The 14,008-nt window shown below is 48.0% G+C and overlaps 1 protein-coding gene across 1 annotated transcript in view; it reads right to left on the minus strand.

Moving 5' to 3' along the window:
- Positions 1 to 14,008, minus strand: part of LOC112225983 (zinc finger protein 385C-like) — a 211,588-nt gene that overhangs the window by 105,877 nt on the left and 91,703 nt on the right. The window contains exon 2 of the mRNA XM_024390153.2: positions 12,283 to 12,624. Within this exon, the coding sequence (XP_024245921.2) occupies positions 12,283 to 12,624 (342 nt within the window). The remainder of the gene's footprint in view (positions 1 to 12,282; positions 12,625 to 14,008) is intronic.

Below are 14,008 nucleotides of genomic sequence, written 5' to 3' on the forward strand. Positions count from 1 at the left end.
GTGCAAAAAGTGCAAATCAATCCCAGAACAACAGCAAAGGACCCTGTGAAGATGCTGGAGGAAACAGGTACAAAAGTATCTATATCCACAGTAAAACAAGTCCTACGTCAACCTAACCTGAAAGGCCACTCAGCAAGGAAGAAGCCACTGCTTGCAAAACCGCCATAAAAAGCCAGACTACGGTTTGCAACTGCACATGGGGACAAAGATCGTACTTTTCTGAGAAATGTCCTCTGGTCAAAATGACCATCATTATGTTTGAAGGAAAAAGGGGGAGGCTTGCAATCCAAAGAACACCATCCCAACCGTGAAGCACGGTGGTGGCAGCATCATGTTGTGAGGGTGCTTTGCTGCAGGAGGGACTGGTGCACATCACAAAATAGATGCCATCATGAGGGGGGGAAATTATGTGGATATATTGAAAGCTTGGTCGCAAATGAACATAGAACAAAATAGAACAAAATAGAACATTTGGGGGCAGAACTGAAAAAGTGTGTGCAAGCAAGGAGGCCTATAAAACCTGATTCCGTTACACCAGGTCTGTCAGGAGGAATGGGACAAAATTCTCCCAACTTATTGTGGGAAGCTTGTGGAAGACTACCTGAAACATTTGACCTGTAACGATTGTCTTCCTTTGACGAGGAGTAGTAGTAGGAAGGATCGGAGGACCAATGCACAGCGTGGTAAGTGTACAGCTTGTTTAATAAGAATAATGAACACTGAACAAAACAATAAACGAATAAACGAAACCGAAACAGATCCGAGTGGAACAAACTCTGACACGGAAAATAATCACCCACAACTCAAAAGTGAAACCAGGCTACCTAAGTATGGTTCTCAATCAGGGACAACGAATGACAGCTGCCTCTGATTGAGACCCATACCAGGCCAAACACAGAAATCCCAAATCATAGAAAAAGGAACATAGACAACCCACCCAACTCACGCCCTGACCATACTAAAACAAAGACATAACAAAAGAACTAAGGTCAGAACGTGACAGACCCAAGTTCAAAAACTGAAAGGCAATGCTACCAAATACTAATTGAGTGTATGTAAACTTCTGACCCACTGGGAATGTGATGAAAAAAATAAAAGCTGAAATAAATCATTCTCTCTACTATTATTCTGACATTTCACATTCTTCAAATAAAGTGGTGATCCTAACTGACCTAAGACAGGGGATTTTTATTTGGATTAAATGTCAGGAATTGTGAAAAATGTTGTTTAAATGTATTTGTCTAAGGTGTATGTAGATTTCCGACTTCAACTGTAGATGTTCATTCTCCCCTGTCGTCAGTGATTCTCTCCACAGAACAAGGAGACAGGATGTAGTTTTATAACCCAGCCCTAGCCTGTGGTTGACCAATTAGAATTACTTGCAATAAAACTGGGCCAATGGCCAAATAACAAGTATCCTATTTCAGGTTCAAAGTATAAACAATTTGGACCAATGAGAATTTGCCATGTAGCTATGAGCCCCGGACTGAAATTCCTCCCAGGTCTCTGACTCTATTGACCTCTCGTCCTCTGCGTTGTGTATTATCTTTAAATTATTCTTACACCTTGAATCTCTCTACTCAAACCCACTGTGAATTTCTTATTGTTTCTTATATTTCACGAATTTGTACATTTCCTCTGTATAGTGTGTTCTATTTACTTGTTGTGTTGTCCTGTTCACTGTTACAATGTTATGCCTCTTGGCCAGGTCATTATTGTAAATGAGAATTGGTTCTCGATTGACTTATCTGGTTAAATAAAGGTGAAAAACAAATGATGGGGCCTGGAGTAAGGATAATATGCTGCAGGGAGAGAGGGGGAAGTAAGGCTGTGCACTGCCCAGAAACACAGCCTTTCTCTGGGCTTTCTCACCAAGGGCCTGGAGTAAGGATAATATGCTGCAGGGAGAGAGGGGGAGGTAAGGCTGTGGACTGCCCAGAAACACAGCCTTTCTCTGGGCTTTCACACCAAGGGCCTGGGGTAAGGATAATATGCTGCAGGGAGAGAGGGGGAAGTAAGGCTGTGCACTGCCCAGAAACACAGCCTTTCTCTGGGCTTTCTCACCAAGGGCCTGGGGTGGAGGGGGTGGAGGGCTGGACATCTCCCAATGGACTCCAGTAGCGGGGTGCAACCAAACAGACAAGGCTGTTATGATGACTAGACATCCATTACAAACAGAGAATGTAACAGGATGTTGAACACAAAGATATACCATTCTATGGTTGAACACTGCAGGTCAGTTTGATAAGTGAAGATGCATTAAAAAGGGAACTGAGGAAATGCAGGGATTGATATGCTGTGCCATTTAAGAAAGTGGCAGAATGTTCTATTAATTTGACAGAGCGCTGTGTGACAACAAAACCCTTGGATATGTTTTGGATATTTATACTAGATAATAACAGATAATGAGTACAGCCTAGTCTCCATGAGACAGACAGACTGTCACGTTCTGACCTTTATTTCCTTTGTTTTGTATTTATTTAGTATGGTCAGGGCGTGAGTTGGGTGGGCAGTCTATGTTTGTTTTTCTATAATTTGGGTATTTCTATGTTTCGGCCTAGTATGGTTCTCAATCAGAGGCAGGTGTCATTAGTTGTCTCTGATTGAGAATCATACTTAGGTAGCCTGGGTTTCACTGTGTGTTTGTGGGTGTTTGTTCCTGTCTCTGTCTTTGCACCAGATAGGACTGTTTAGGGTTTCACACGTTCCATGTTTATTGTTTTGTAGTGTTCATGTGTACATTTACATATTAAAAGAACCATGGACACTTACCACGCCGCATATTGGTCCTCTGATCCGTTTCGGCTCTCCTCTTCGGAAGAAGAGGAGGAAATCCTTGACAGAAACACCCACCCAACTCGGACCAAGCGGCGGTAAACAGCAGCGACGACAGCAGCAGCAGCGGCAACAACAGCGGCCAGCATCACAGGACTCCTGGACATGGGACGATGTATTGGACGGCAAGGGTTGCTACACCTGGGAGGAGATCCTGGCGGGAAAGGATCGCCTTCCATGGGAACAGGTGGAGGCAGCTAGGAGAACAGAGGCAGCCGGAGAGAGGAGCCGGCGATATGAGGAGGCAGCACGGCAGTGCGACAGGTACGAGAGGCAGCCCCCAAAATTTTTTTGGGGGGGGCAGACGAGGTGTGGTACTAAGCCAGGTAGCAGACCTGAGCTACTCCTCGTGCTTATTATAAGCAGCGCATTACTGGTCAGGCATCGTGTTATGCGGTTAAGCACACGGTGTCGCCAGTGCGTGCCCATAGCCCGGTGCGCTATAGGGCAGCCCCCCGAAAGTGCCATGCGAGTGTGGGCATTGTGCCAGGGCGTATGGTGCCTGCTCAGCGGGTCTGGTTGCCGGTACGCAGTTTTGGTCCAGGTTATCCTGCGCCGGCTCTGCGTGCTGTGTCTCCGGGGCGCTGGGAGGGTGCAGTGCGTCCTCTGCCTGCGCTCCGCTCGTGCCGGGCAAATGTGGGAGTGGAGCCTAAGGGAGAGGTGCGTGTAGTAAGCACTAGATCTCCCGTGCTTACCCACAGCCCGGTTCAACCTGTGCCTGCACTCTGGAGGGTCCGGGCTAAAGTAGTTGTCCAGCCTGGGGAAGTGGTGCCAAGGTTGCGCACCAGAGCTCCAGTGCTCCCCACGGCCCGGTCCTTCAGGTGCCTCCTCCAAACACCAAGCCTCCTGAAGGTCTCCCCAGCCTGGTGGTTCCTGTGGCAGCCCCACGCACCAGGCTGTCTCTCTGTCTCCTCCCTGCAGGTGGTCCTGTCTGTCCGGCGCCGCTGCCGGAGTCTCCCGCCTGTCCGGCGCCGCTGCCGGAGCCTCCCGCCTGTCCGGAGCCTCCCGCCTGTCCGGCGCCGCTGCCGGAGCCTCCCGCCTGTCCGGCGCCGCTGCCGGAGCCTCCCGCCTGTCCGGCGCCGCTGCCGGAGCCTCCCACCTGTCCGGCGCCGCTGCCGGAGCCTCCCGCCTGTCCGGCGCCTCCCGCCTGTCCGGCGCCGCTGCCGGAGCCCCTCAGCCCAGAGGCGCCAGAGCTTCTGTCCCTCTGTCCAGAGCTTCCGCACCTCTGTCCCGAGCTGCTCCTCTGTCCCGAGCTGCTCCTCTGTCCAGTGGGTTCATTGAGAGGGGTGGCCATGGGTAGAAAGCCACGGAGGCGGACTAAGACAATGGTTAAGTGGGGTCCGCGTCCCGTGCCAGAGCCGCCACCGCGGACAGACGCCCACCCAGACCCTCCCCTATAGGTCAAGGTTTTGCGGCCGGAGTCCGCACCTTTGGGGGGGGGGGTACTGTCACGTTCTGACCTTTATTTCCTTTGTTTTGTATTTATTTAGTATGGTCAGGGCGTGAGTTGGGTGGGCAGTCTATGTTTGTTTTTCTATAATTTGGGTATTTCTATGTTTCGGCCTAGTATGGTTCTCAATCAGAGGCAGGTGTCATTAGTTGTCTCTGATTGAGAATCATACTTAGGTAGCCTGGGTTTCACTGTGTGTTTGTGGGTGTTTGTTCCTGTCTCTGTCTTTGCACCAGATAGGACTGTTTAGGGTTTCACACGTTCCATGTTTATTGTTTTGTAGTGTACATTTCCGTATTAAAAGAACCATGGACACTTACCACGCCGCATATTGGTCCTCTGATCCGTTTCGCCTCTCCTCTTCGGAAGAAGAGGAGGAAATCCTTGACACAGACAGACATTGGTAAACAATAGACAGACAGACAGACATTGGTAAACAATAGACAGACACAGACATTGGTAAACAATAGACAGACAGACAGACATTGGTAAACAATAGACAGACACAGACATTGGTAAACAATAGACAGACAGACAGACATTGGTAAACAATAGACAGACACAGACATTGGTAAACAATAGACAGACAGACAGACAGACATTGGTAAACAATAGACAGACAGACAGACAGACATTGGTAAACAATAGACAGACAGACAGACAGACAGACAGACAGACATTGGTAAACAATAGACAGACAGACAGACATTGGTAAACAATAGACAGACAGACAGACTTTGGTAAACAATAGACAGACAGACAGACTTTGGTAAACAATAGACAGACAGGCAGACTTTGGTAAACAATAGACAGACAGACAGACATTGGTAAACAATAGACAGACAGACAGACAGACAGACAGACAGACAGACATTGGTAAACAATAGACAGACAGACAGACATTGGTAAACAATAGACAGACAGACAGACATTGGTAAACAATAGACAGACAGACAGACATTGGTAAACAATAGACAGACAGACAGACTTTGGTAAACAATAGACAGACAGGCAGACTTTGGTAAACAATAGACAGAAAGACTGACTGACTGACTGACTGAGAGACAGACAGTGGTAAACAGTAAAGACAGACAGACAGACAGACATGGGTAAACAGTAAAGACAGACAGACAGATGTTTGGTGGTCTGTTCCTTCTCCTCTCCCTACGGTCTCCCTGTTCCAGACTTTTCCCGCTTCACTGGGCCCTGTGTGCCGATCCGGAACAACCTTTTCCCAGAGTCTAAACCAGTGGGACACGAAGGACCAAACCCCAGGGTGAGGTGGGCAGAGACAGAGTGCACGGCTAAACGACTACACAGCCAAAGTGTTTGCATATGCTATGAGGCGACAGGGAAGGTTTCTGTATTAGAGATTATATTAGAGCTAGTCTTTCACTGGAGTCTTCTACAGACGGCATAGGGATATGTATGCAGCCAACAGATTGACAGACACTTCAGATGGACCAATCAGGGACTGACTAGCCACAAGTGGTGATACCCAGGGCTTAAGGTGTGCCTCGACGCTGCTGCAAACAACATGACACATGCACAAACGTCCACACACACACACACAAGCACACACTGTGACACACACATGTCCAAAGGCACAGTGAGCGAGGAAAGTCATTTCCCTCCACAGGGAAGAAATCAAATGGGAAAATGGCGAGGCGGCACAAAAATAAAACGCAGATGCGCAAATGCATTCATGTAGAAAATCCCAGCCTTTAATCCAATCCCTCACGCTTTATTAAAACAGAGCGAGAGAGAGAGATAGAGACAGACAGACTGGGACCATGAAGAGACACACACTGACACACACACACGCAGACACACACACAGACACACACATCACAACAACAAGCTTTATCCTAGGCTGTGGAGATAGGAGAAAGATCAGAACCATGAAAGAGGTAGAGGCAGTCTCTCTCTGTCACACACACACACACACACACACACACACACACACACACACACACACACACACACACACACACAATAGCATGCTTTCTCAAAGCTCGAAGATATGAAAAGAGATGCCAAGCAAGTTTACCAATAGTAAACAGACACAGCCTTTACTGTGGTCTGAGCAGCCACACCCTCTAGTGACATCAGGTCAAATCAGACCAAGCCACACCCTCTAGTGACATCAGGTCAAATCAGACCAAGCCACACCCTCTAGTGACATCTGGTCAAATCAGACCAAGCCACACCCTCTAGTGACATCAGGTCAAATCAGACCAAGCCACTGCCCCCCCTCCTCCCTCCCTGCCTCAACCCAAATAAGAGGAGGATGATCTATCCCACCATGCATCTCACCCACGAGTTCGTGGATCCGTCCCGCCCCGGCAGACTCTACGTCAAGGGAGCGCTATGTCCCCAACACCCCCTGCCCCTTTTAATTAGCTCTCAAAATATTTTGGGAGGCGCTGGCTGGCTGGTGCTGCTGTCCTTGAGTGGGGCGATGGTCATGCTGATCCTAATTAGAGGGGATTATGGTCTGGCTCCCTCAATAGACGAATAGAGACCATGGTGGCTGGTACTTTATGGGGCAGTGGTGAACAGTAGGTCTGGGAATTGCCAAGGACCTACGATATGTATTGTGATTCTATATGTATTGTTCCAAAAATATTGCTCACCATATATCTGCTACAGAGAGACAAGAGAGAGCCAATACAAAACTAGTTTTGGAGATAAAAGTGCTCAAAACATGATGGCTCACCATTTAAAACATTGAAAAAGAATATGGAGAACTTTAGCTTTAGGATGAGAAACACCAGAGTTTTCAACAAAGAGATCCTATTACAGTACAGATTAAATTCAACAAATCCAATCCAACAAAGTGGATATTTGTCAAACCCGTCAGGATTTAGGTGTTGTAACAGACCCACAACCCACAGACCCCCTGTGTTGGGGTTGACATCCATACAAGCATTATACTCCGATATTTACCTCAACACAGTGTGAAAAACACATGTAAACAATAGCCTAAATTATAGTCATTCAGCAGACAATCTTGCCGAGAGCGACTTACAGCAGTGAGTGTATTCGTTTCCATAGTTTCCCCCCCCCCGTACTCGTCCCCCGTGGGAATTCGAACCCATATCCCTGGCGCTGCAAGCGTCATGCTCTACCATTCCTTTGTTTGGTTGAGTTCGATTGACCTTTTTACCGCATCTATATCGCAATGATGTCATAAAGGAGGGTGGGGGTGACATGCTAGTTATCTTCAACCTAGGTAACATGTTGGCTGCCCTCTGTGACATCATAGATCACTATGGCACAACAGTCCAATCAAACATTCTGAACACCACAACTCGCCTATCGCTGTAGAGAGTAGTTGCTTTTTGAATTTGCTCAGACAGTTCACTGATTGGGAGATGGCTTTGAACTCTATCAGCATTCATTTGTTGGTCCATGTAATCTTGGCATTACAACATCTGGACGGCACGGTTTTTCGGGACGCCCTGATGCCCCCCATCGGCATTAGGCAGTGGGCCAGCACACCTCACATTGACCTGAACGCCAGCACCATCAACTTCCATCAACAACCCTGGACCAAACAGAACACCAGCGAGACCACTGGACACAGCTTGTACAAGTGTACCGGAGAGGCTTGTGTTATGGTCAACTTGGAACCCACTTCTACCCGGGTAGCTACAAACAACACTAACCGACTCAGTGGCCTTGTCGTTAGAGTGTCCGCCCTGGGATTGGAAGGTCGGGTGGTTTATCCACGGTCGAGTCCTACCAAAGACTCTGAAAATGGGCATCGATGCCTCTCAGCTTGGCACACATTAAGGAGACGGTTTGGGGTTAAGGCCCTGAGACAGACTTGTGTCCTATCCAGGGGGGATACCTCAAGCTGCCTCAAGCTACAGAAACAGGAGATGGGCTCCTGCCCTGTGGGTCATTGTGGCTCGGACAAGGCCACCACCACCCAGACCAGAAACAGTATTGACCAGAAATACAGAGACGTTAGTGCTTTGCGCCAGACAACCAGTGGTTCTACGGCCAGCATCGGAACGCCTCGCACCCGAGTAGCTGAGCTCAGGAGTAGGGAGAGAGCGGGAGCGAGTGAGCTTGTGTGGAAGAAGATGGTGGACGTGATTAATGGGGCAGAAGAGAGGAGGATAGAGGCTGCAGGCTGCATGGTTCTGGCTCTTGGCTGCTGGTTGTATGGCGTGGGCCTGCTGCTCACCAGCAGTGTCCGAGGACTACTGCAGGTAATGTGATGTGAAGGAAAGATTAGGGGTATGAGGGGGGGTCTGAGAAAGGCTTTAGGAACAACATTAGACTAGGTCCAAATGGTGACATTTACCCAATGCAGTTATATATACTGCTGACATTTTACTTACTGTACATGCCACTATAAATACTTAAGAAAACACCACAATGTTATCAATACATTTCACCTTGGAACATGAATGAAAATATGTATTCGTTTAGGTTTATTTTATTTCCATAGATAATGGCTGCATTCGAGCTCCATGGAGATGAACACAAGGAGAGAGGAGCTGAGAGGGAGACAGATGGCTCTCAAATAGCTCCCGTGTGGGTGACATCCCGTGGTTCAACTAAGAAGAGAGCCCGCCGCCGCCGCCGGTCCAACAAGGGGAAACACTGAATAACGTACCCATACAGGAATAACGTACCCATACAGGAATAACGTACCCATACAGGAATAACGTACCCATACAGGAATAACGTACCCATACAGGAATAACGTGCCCATACAGGTATAACATACCCATACAGGAATAACGTGCCCATACAGGAATAACATACCCATACAGGAATAACGTGCCCATACAGGACATTGTTCATCTGCATTCCAAATAATACAATAGCATATTTTCTAATAAATAATACTTGTTTTGGCATCATGTGTTTCTCAGTTGTAATTTTGTTATAGTAGTTTGAAGAGGTTTGGAAATGACCAGGAAATGACCACAAAAGGACTACAGAATGTAAAAAGTATAGTAGTATATAGTAGAATATGTAAAGCAAAATAACACGTAAAGAAATAACACATTTCAGTTGATTTAGAAGACACAGTTGGGGCTTATACATGCTTATAACAACTAACAATGCATTACACGCTAAGTAAAGTTGTATCATCAAATACAGCTGAAACTGAAATTAAAGCCTTTTTAGATTCACTGTGGTTGCCCATCACCCTGTGAGAGAGAGAGAGAGAGAGAGATAGAGAGAGAGAGAGAACGAGAGAGAGAGAACGAGAGAGAGAGAGAGCAGAAAAGCCTGGACCCTCTGTCAGTTCAGTGAGGCAGAGAGGAAGGGTAACACAAGCTGACATGGAGAGGATTCTTTCGGAGGCACACACACAAATGCACGCACGCACACACACACACACACGCACACACACAAACAAACACACACACACACACAAACAAACACACACAAAAACACACAGGAATATACATTTACATACTGTAAACACACATCACGCACCCTTCAACATCCACACAGATTTCAATGATCCACACATGTTTGCAATGTGTGTGTGTGTGTGTGTGTGTGTGTGTGTGTGTGTGTGTGTGTGTGTGTGTGTGTGTGTGTGTGTGTGTGTGTGTGTGTGTGTGTGTGTGTGAGCTGAGGCTGTGGGCCTGTGGGAGTCAGCAGAAGGTGAGCACAGATAAGGCTGCATGATTGTGACTGTGTGTCAGAGGGAATCTGCACCGTACACCACACACACTCACACACTCCCTCCCCTTCTCTCTCTCTCTCTCTCACCCCATCTCTCTCCGCTGCCGGAGCTGTGCCAGGGTGCTGGGGACAAATCATGTGTGTGTGTCTGAGTCAGACCATGCCCTAGCTGACCCAGGTTTTAGACAGTGACGGTCAGTGGCCACGTCAGGCCTCATTCTGCCCATCCTTCTTAAAGACTGACTGGCCACAAGGCACTGGGCTGGGCTGGGCTCTGCGTGCTGGCTCACTGAAGCAATGAAGCAATCAGGAAAGGGAAAGGAGGACGGTTGGGAGGATTGCAAAGAAGGACGTCCACATGAGCAACACACCTGCAGGCAGCATGGCTGCATTACTAAGCCGACTATTCATTGTGTGACTCCAGAGAGCGAAGAGGGAGAGAGGGAAGGTGGAGGGTGAGAGAGAGAGGGGGAGAGGAGAGAGGGAGGTTAAAGGGAGGGTGAGAGGGGAAGGGAGAGAGTGAGAGTAAGAGAGAGACGGGAGAAGAGAGGAGGAGTGGTGGTATGTTTGTATGTGTGTATCGTGATCTCTCTGCTTTCCAGATTACTGCTGTTACACTGTGTTTACACACAGCCATCACAGATGTATACTAACTGCCAAAGCCAGTTATCTGAACGACCTAAGCGGGTGACTATTGACTGTTTGTGTACCTTCCTGTAGTGCTGAGTCAGATGTACCATGGTTCCCCAGGCAATCTCAAGGGAGGTCTGGCCCCACTGCTGCCCCCTACAGGGTTGGAGTAGAAACACACTGCACCACCATGCCTACAGCAGCCTGCCAGCAGCCTGCCAGCAGCCAATCAGGGCCAAATAATGTGTGGCCATGGCAAGCGTTGCCGTGCTCTCCGTTGCTATGTAATTATGTGCTGTTTGTACGAGATTTCTGCACCTGAAGTGGGTCAGACTAGTTTTCATGTGGAGATGTGTGTGTGTGCATGTGTGTGTGTGCGTGTGTGTGTGTGTGTGTGTGTGTGTGTGTGTGTGTGTGTGTGTGTGTGTGTGTGTGTGTGTGTGTGTGTGTGTGTGTGTGTGTGTGTGTGTGTGTGTGTGTGTGTGTGTGTGTGTGTGTGTGTGTGTGTGTGTGAGAGAGAGAGAGAGAAATAGAGATAGAGTATTCAAGAGTGAGTGATGAGTGTTTGAGAGCAGATTCTCCAGGTTTGTCAGAGTGTTTTCGAGCTGCGTAGGAGGGTCACAAGTAAAGAGAGAGTGGGAGACAGAAAGGACTCACCTCTGAACAGTTTCACTATATATTCAAATCTACAGGGAAAACCTGCACCTCCACTGCAGCCACTGCTGTAGCTACCCCGGAGCGAGCAGGAACCAGAACGATCTAAAATAACCGGCAATAAAATAGTCAGCCAATTAATGACTTAACTCAGCTTTGTTCTCCTCCCTCGTGTCCAGCCTCAGGCTAGGGAAGACTATATAGCACCATGCACACTTCTACACTATACACACTTCCATACACTCTTCTAAACCACACTAGTACTCCTGTACTGAGAGCCATGACACAACACAGCTATACAGGTTGAGCCAGTTTGCTACAGCAGGAAAATTATCCCGCAGCAACAGGAAATGTGAATGATTATGTGGATTATAATTCATCAACATTTTTGTAGGCGTTGATATTTAAAAAATGTATATAAATAAATAAGGAGAGTCATGTCTGAAAATTCAGTGTGGGAATTACAAACTTCAGAAACCTTTTTAAACCTGAAATACAATTCCAACAAAGTCCTCCTGCAACAGGGCGATGAGATTAAGATCCGACATCTGTAGCAGCTCTCCATGTTCACTTGTCATACTCATTATCACAGCGTCCTCTTAGAAAAATGCTGAACGTACTGAACGTATAATGAAACACGTACAACAGAGTACCGATGCACCTTACTAGGTTATATAATGCAGCTTGATGTGTCATTGGGGGGTAGAACTCATATTCACAAGTGTGCACGCTATCATTTCTCTCATCAGCTGGTAAGGGAGTATAGAGGTGAGCCGCCTCAGAGTGTTATAGAAGAGTAGAGTACTGTACACTCACAGAAAACGGTTTTCTATCTTGAATCAAAAACGGTTCTTTGGCTGTGCCCATAGGAGAACCCTTTGAAGAACCTTTCCACAGGGGGTTATACATAGAACCCAAAAGAGTTCTACCTGGAACTGAAATGAGTTATCCTATGGGGGCAGCCGCAGAACCCTTTTGCAAGCTTTTTTTTCAAACAGTGTAGGGGTTAGAATAGGGTCCAGCTGCAGAAAGTGGGTGGGGTGTCCTACCTGTGTTGCCGTGCTGGACCTTCCCGTTGCTCATCTGTTTGAGTCTCTTCTGGTGAGACTTGCCGTTGTAGTGTATCTGGGCCTGGGCTGGGGAGTTGAGCTGGATGTTACACACGTCACACAGTGTATAACTGCGCTGTTTCCTCTCCCTCTTGGGCCTGCTGTGGTCAGAGGAGGGCAGGGCGCCCCCAACTGGACCTGGCTGCTCCCCCAGGACTACACCCTCCTCCTGGGGGTCACAGCACACCTCGCTGTCCACAGTCAACCCCATCCCCACTCCTAACCCGCTCCTGTCCTCCTCCATCTCTAACACTGAGGGTGGGCTGAACGGACGCTTCCTTCCTGGGAGAGGAGAGAGGGATGTGTTATTTATGGTGCCGTTAACCTTTCTTTTGGCAGGTAACTTGACGGGGAACACATTCTCATTTACTGCGGTGACACGATGAAGAGTTGCAGGGAAGAGGGGAGTGACGAGGGGAGGGAAGAGAGAGAACAGACATGTGGAAAGAGAGGGGAGGAGACAGAAAAGGGATAGAGGCGAGACAGAACAGAAAGGACGAGAGAGAGAGAAGGTATGGAGAACAGACCAGCGGGGGTAAGAGGTCAGAGGTGAAGGATCAGGGCCAGTGGATTAGAGAGGCAGTGCTCTGTGAGTCTGAGGTGCCCAGTGTCACAGTGATATAACGGTGTGTTAGAGCACGGACGTGTGCTGGGAACAATGGAGGCATCACCATATGATTCTCCCCTGCCCTCTGTGTCTCTGCACAAAGCCCCCCTGTTAAAGCCAATAGCCCATAAAAGATGGGGTCGCAAAAAGAACCCTGATTCAGACGGTTCAGTGTAGGTGCGTGAGGGATCTGATCCTGGGCCTGCCTGAAGTAAAGCCCTGGCTGTCAGTACCCACACACCCTCACAGAGACATACACAGACTGTACAAAACATTAAGAACTCCTGCTCTTTCCATGACACAGACTGACCAGGTGAATCCAGGTGAAGGCTATGATCCCTTATTGATGTCAACTGTTAGATCCACTTCAATCAGTGTAGATGAAGGGGAGGAGACAAGTTAAAGAAGGATTTCTAAGCCTTGAGACAATTGAGACATGGATTGTGTTTGTGCCATTCAGATGGTGAATGAGGAATTCAAAAATATTTAAGTGCCTTTGAACGGGGTATGGTAGTAGGTGACAGGCGCACCGGTTTGAGTGTGCCAAGGACTGCAACGCTGCTGGGTTTTTCACACTCAACAGTTTCCCGTGTGTATCAAGAATGGCGCACCGCCTAACGGACATCCAGCCAACCTCACACAACTGTAGGAAGCATTGGAGTCAACATGGCATCCATGGTATGGCCAGCATCCCTGTTGAACCCTTGTAGAGTCCATGCCCGGACAAATTCATTCTGCTCTGGGGGCAAAAAGGTGGTGTTCTTAATGTTTTGTCCACTCAGTGTACATCACCACACACAGACACTGTACACATGGACAAACAACACACCCACGTGTGCAAACACATGAACACGCACATGAAACACATGAAAAAACACTCGCACATACATACAATGACATACTGTACACACAGACACCCATACACACTCACATGAACATTACCTATGGACGACCCAATCCCCTACTAATCATAGATTGTATAACATAGGAGGCCGTGCAGATCAGTATGGCACCACTGGGGGGAGACAGAGTGCTACTCTCTGATTCTCTGAGGAGCGT

The sequence above is a fragment of the Oncorhynchus tshawytscha genome, linkage group LG27 (genome assembly GCF_018296145.1).
Source record: "Oncorhynchus tshawytscha isolate Ot180627B linkage group LG27, Otsh_v2.0, whole genome shotgun sequence".
Taxonomy (NCBI): domain Eukaryota; kingdom Metazoa; phylum Chordata; class Actinopteri; order Salmoniformes; family Salmonidae; genus Oncorhynchus; species Oncorhynchus tshawytscha.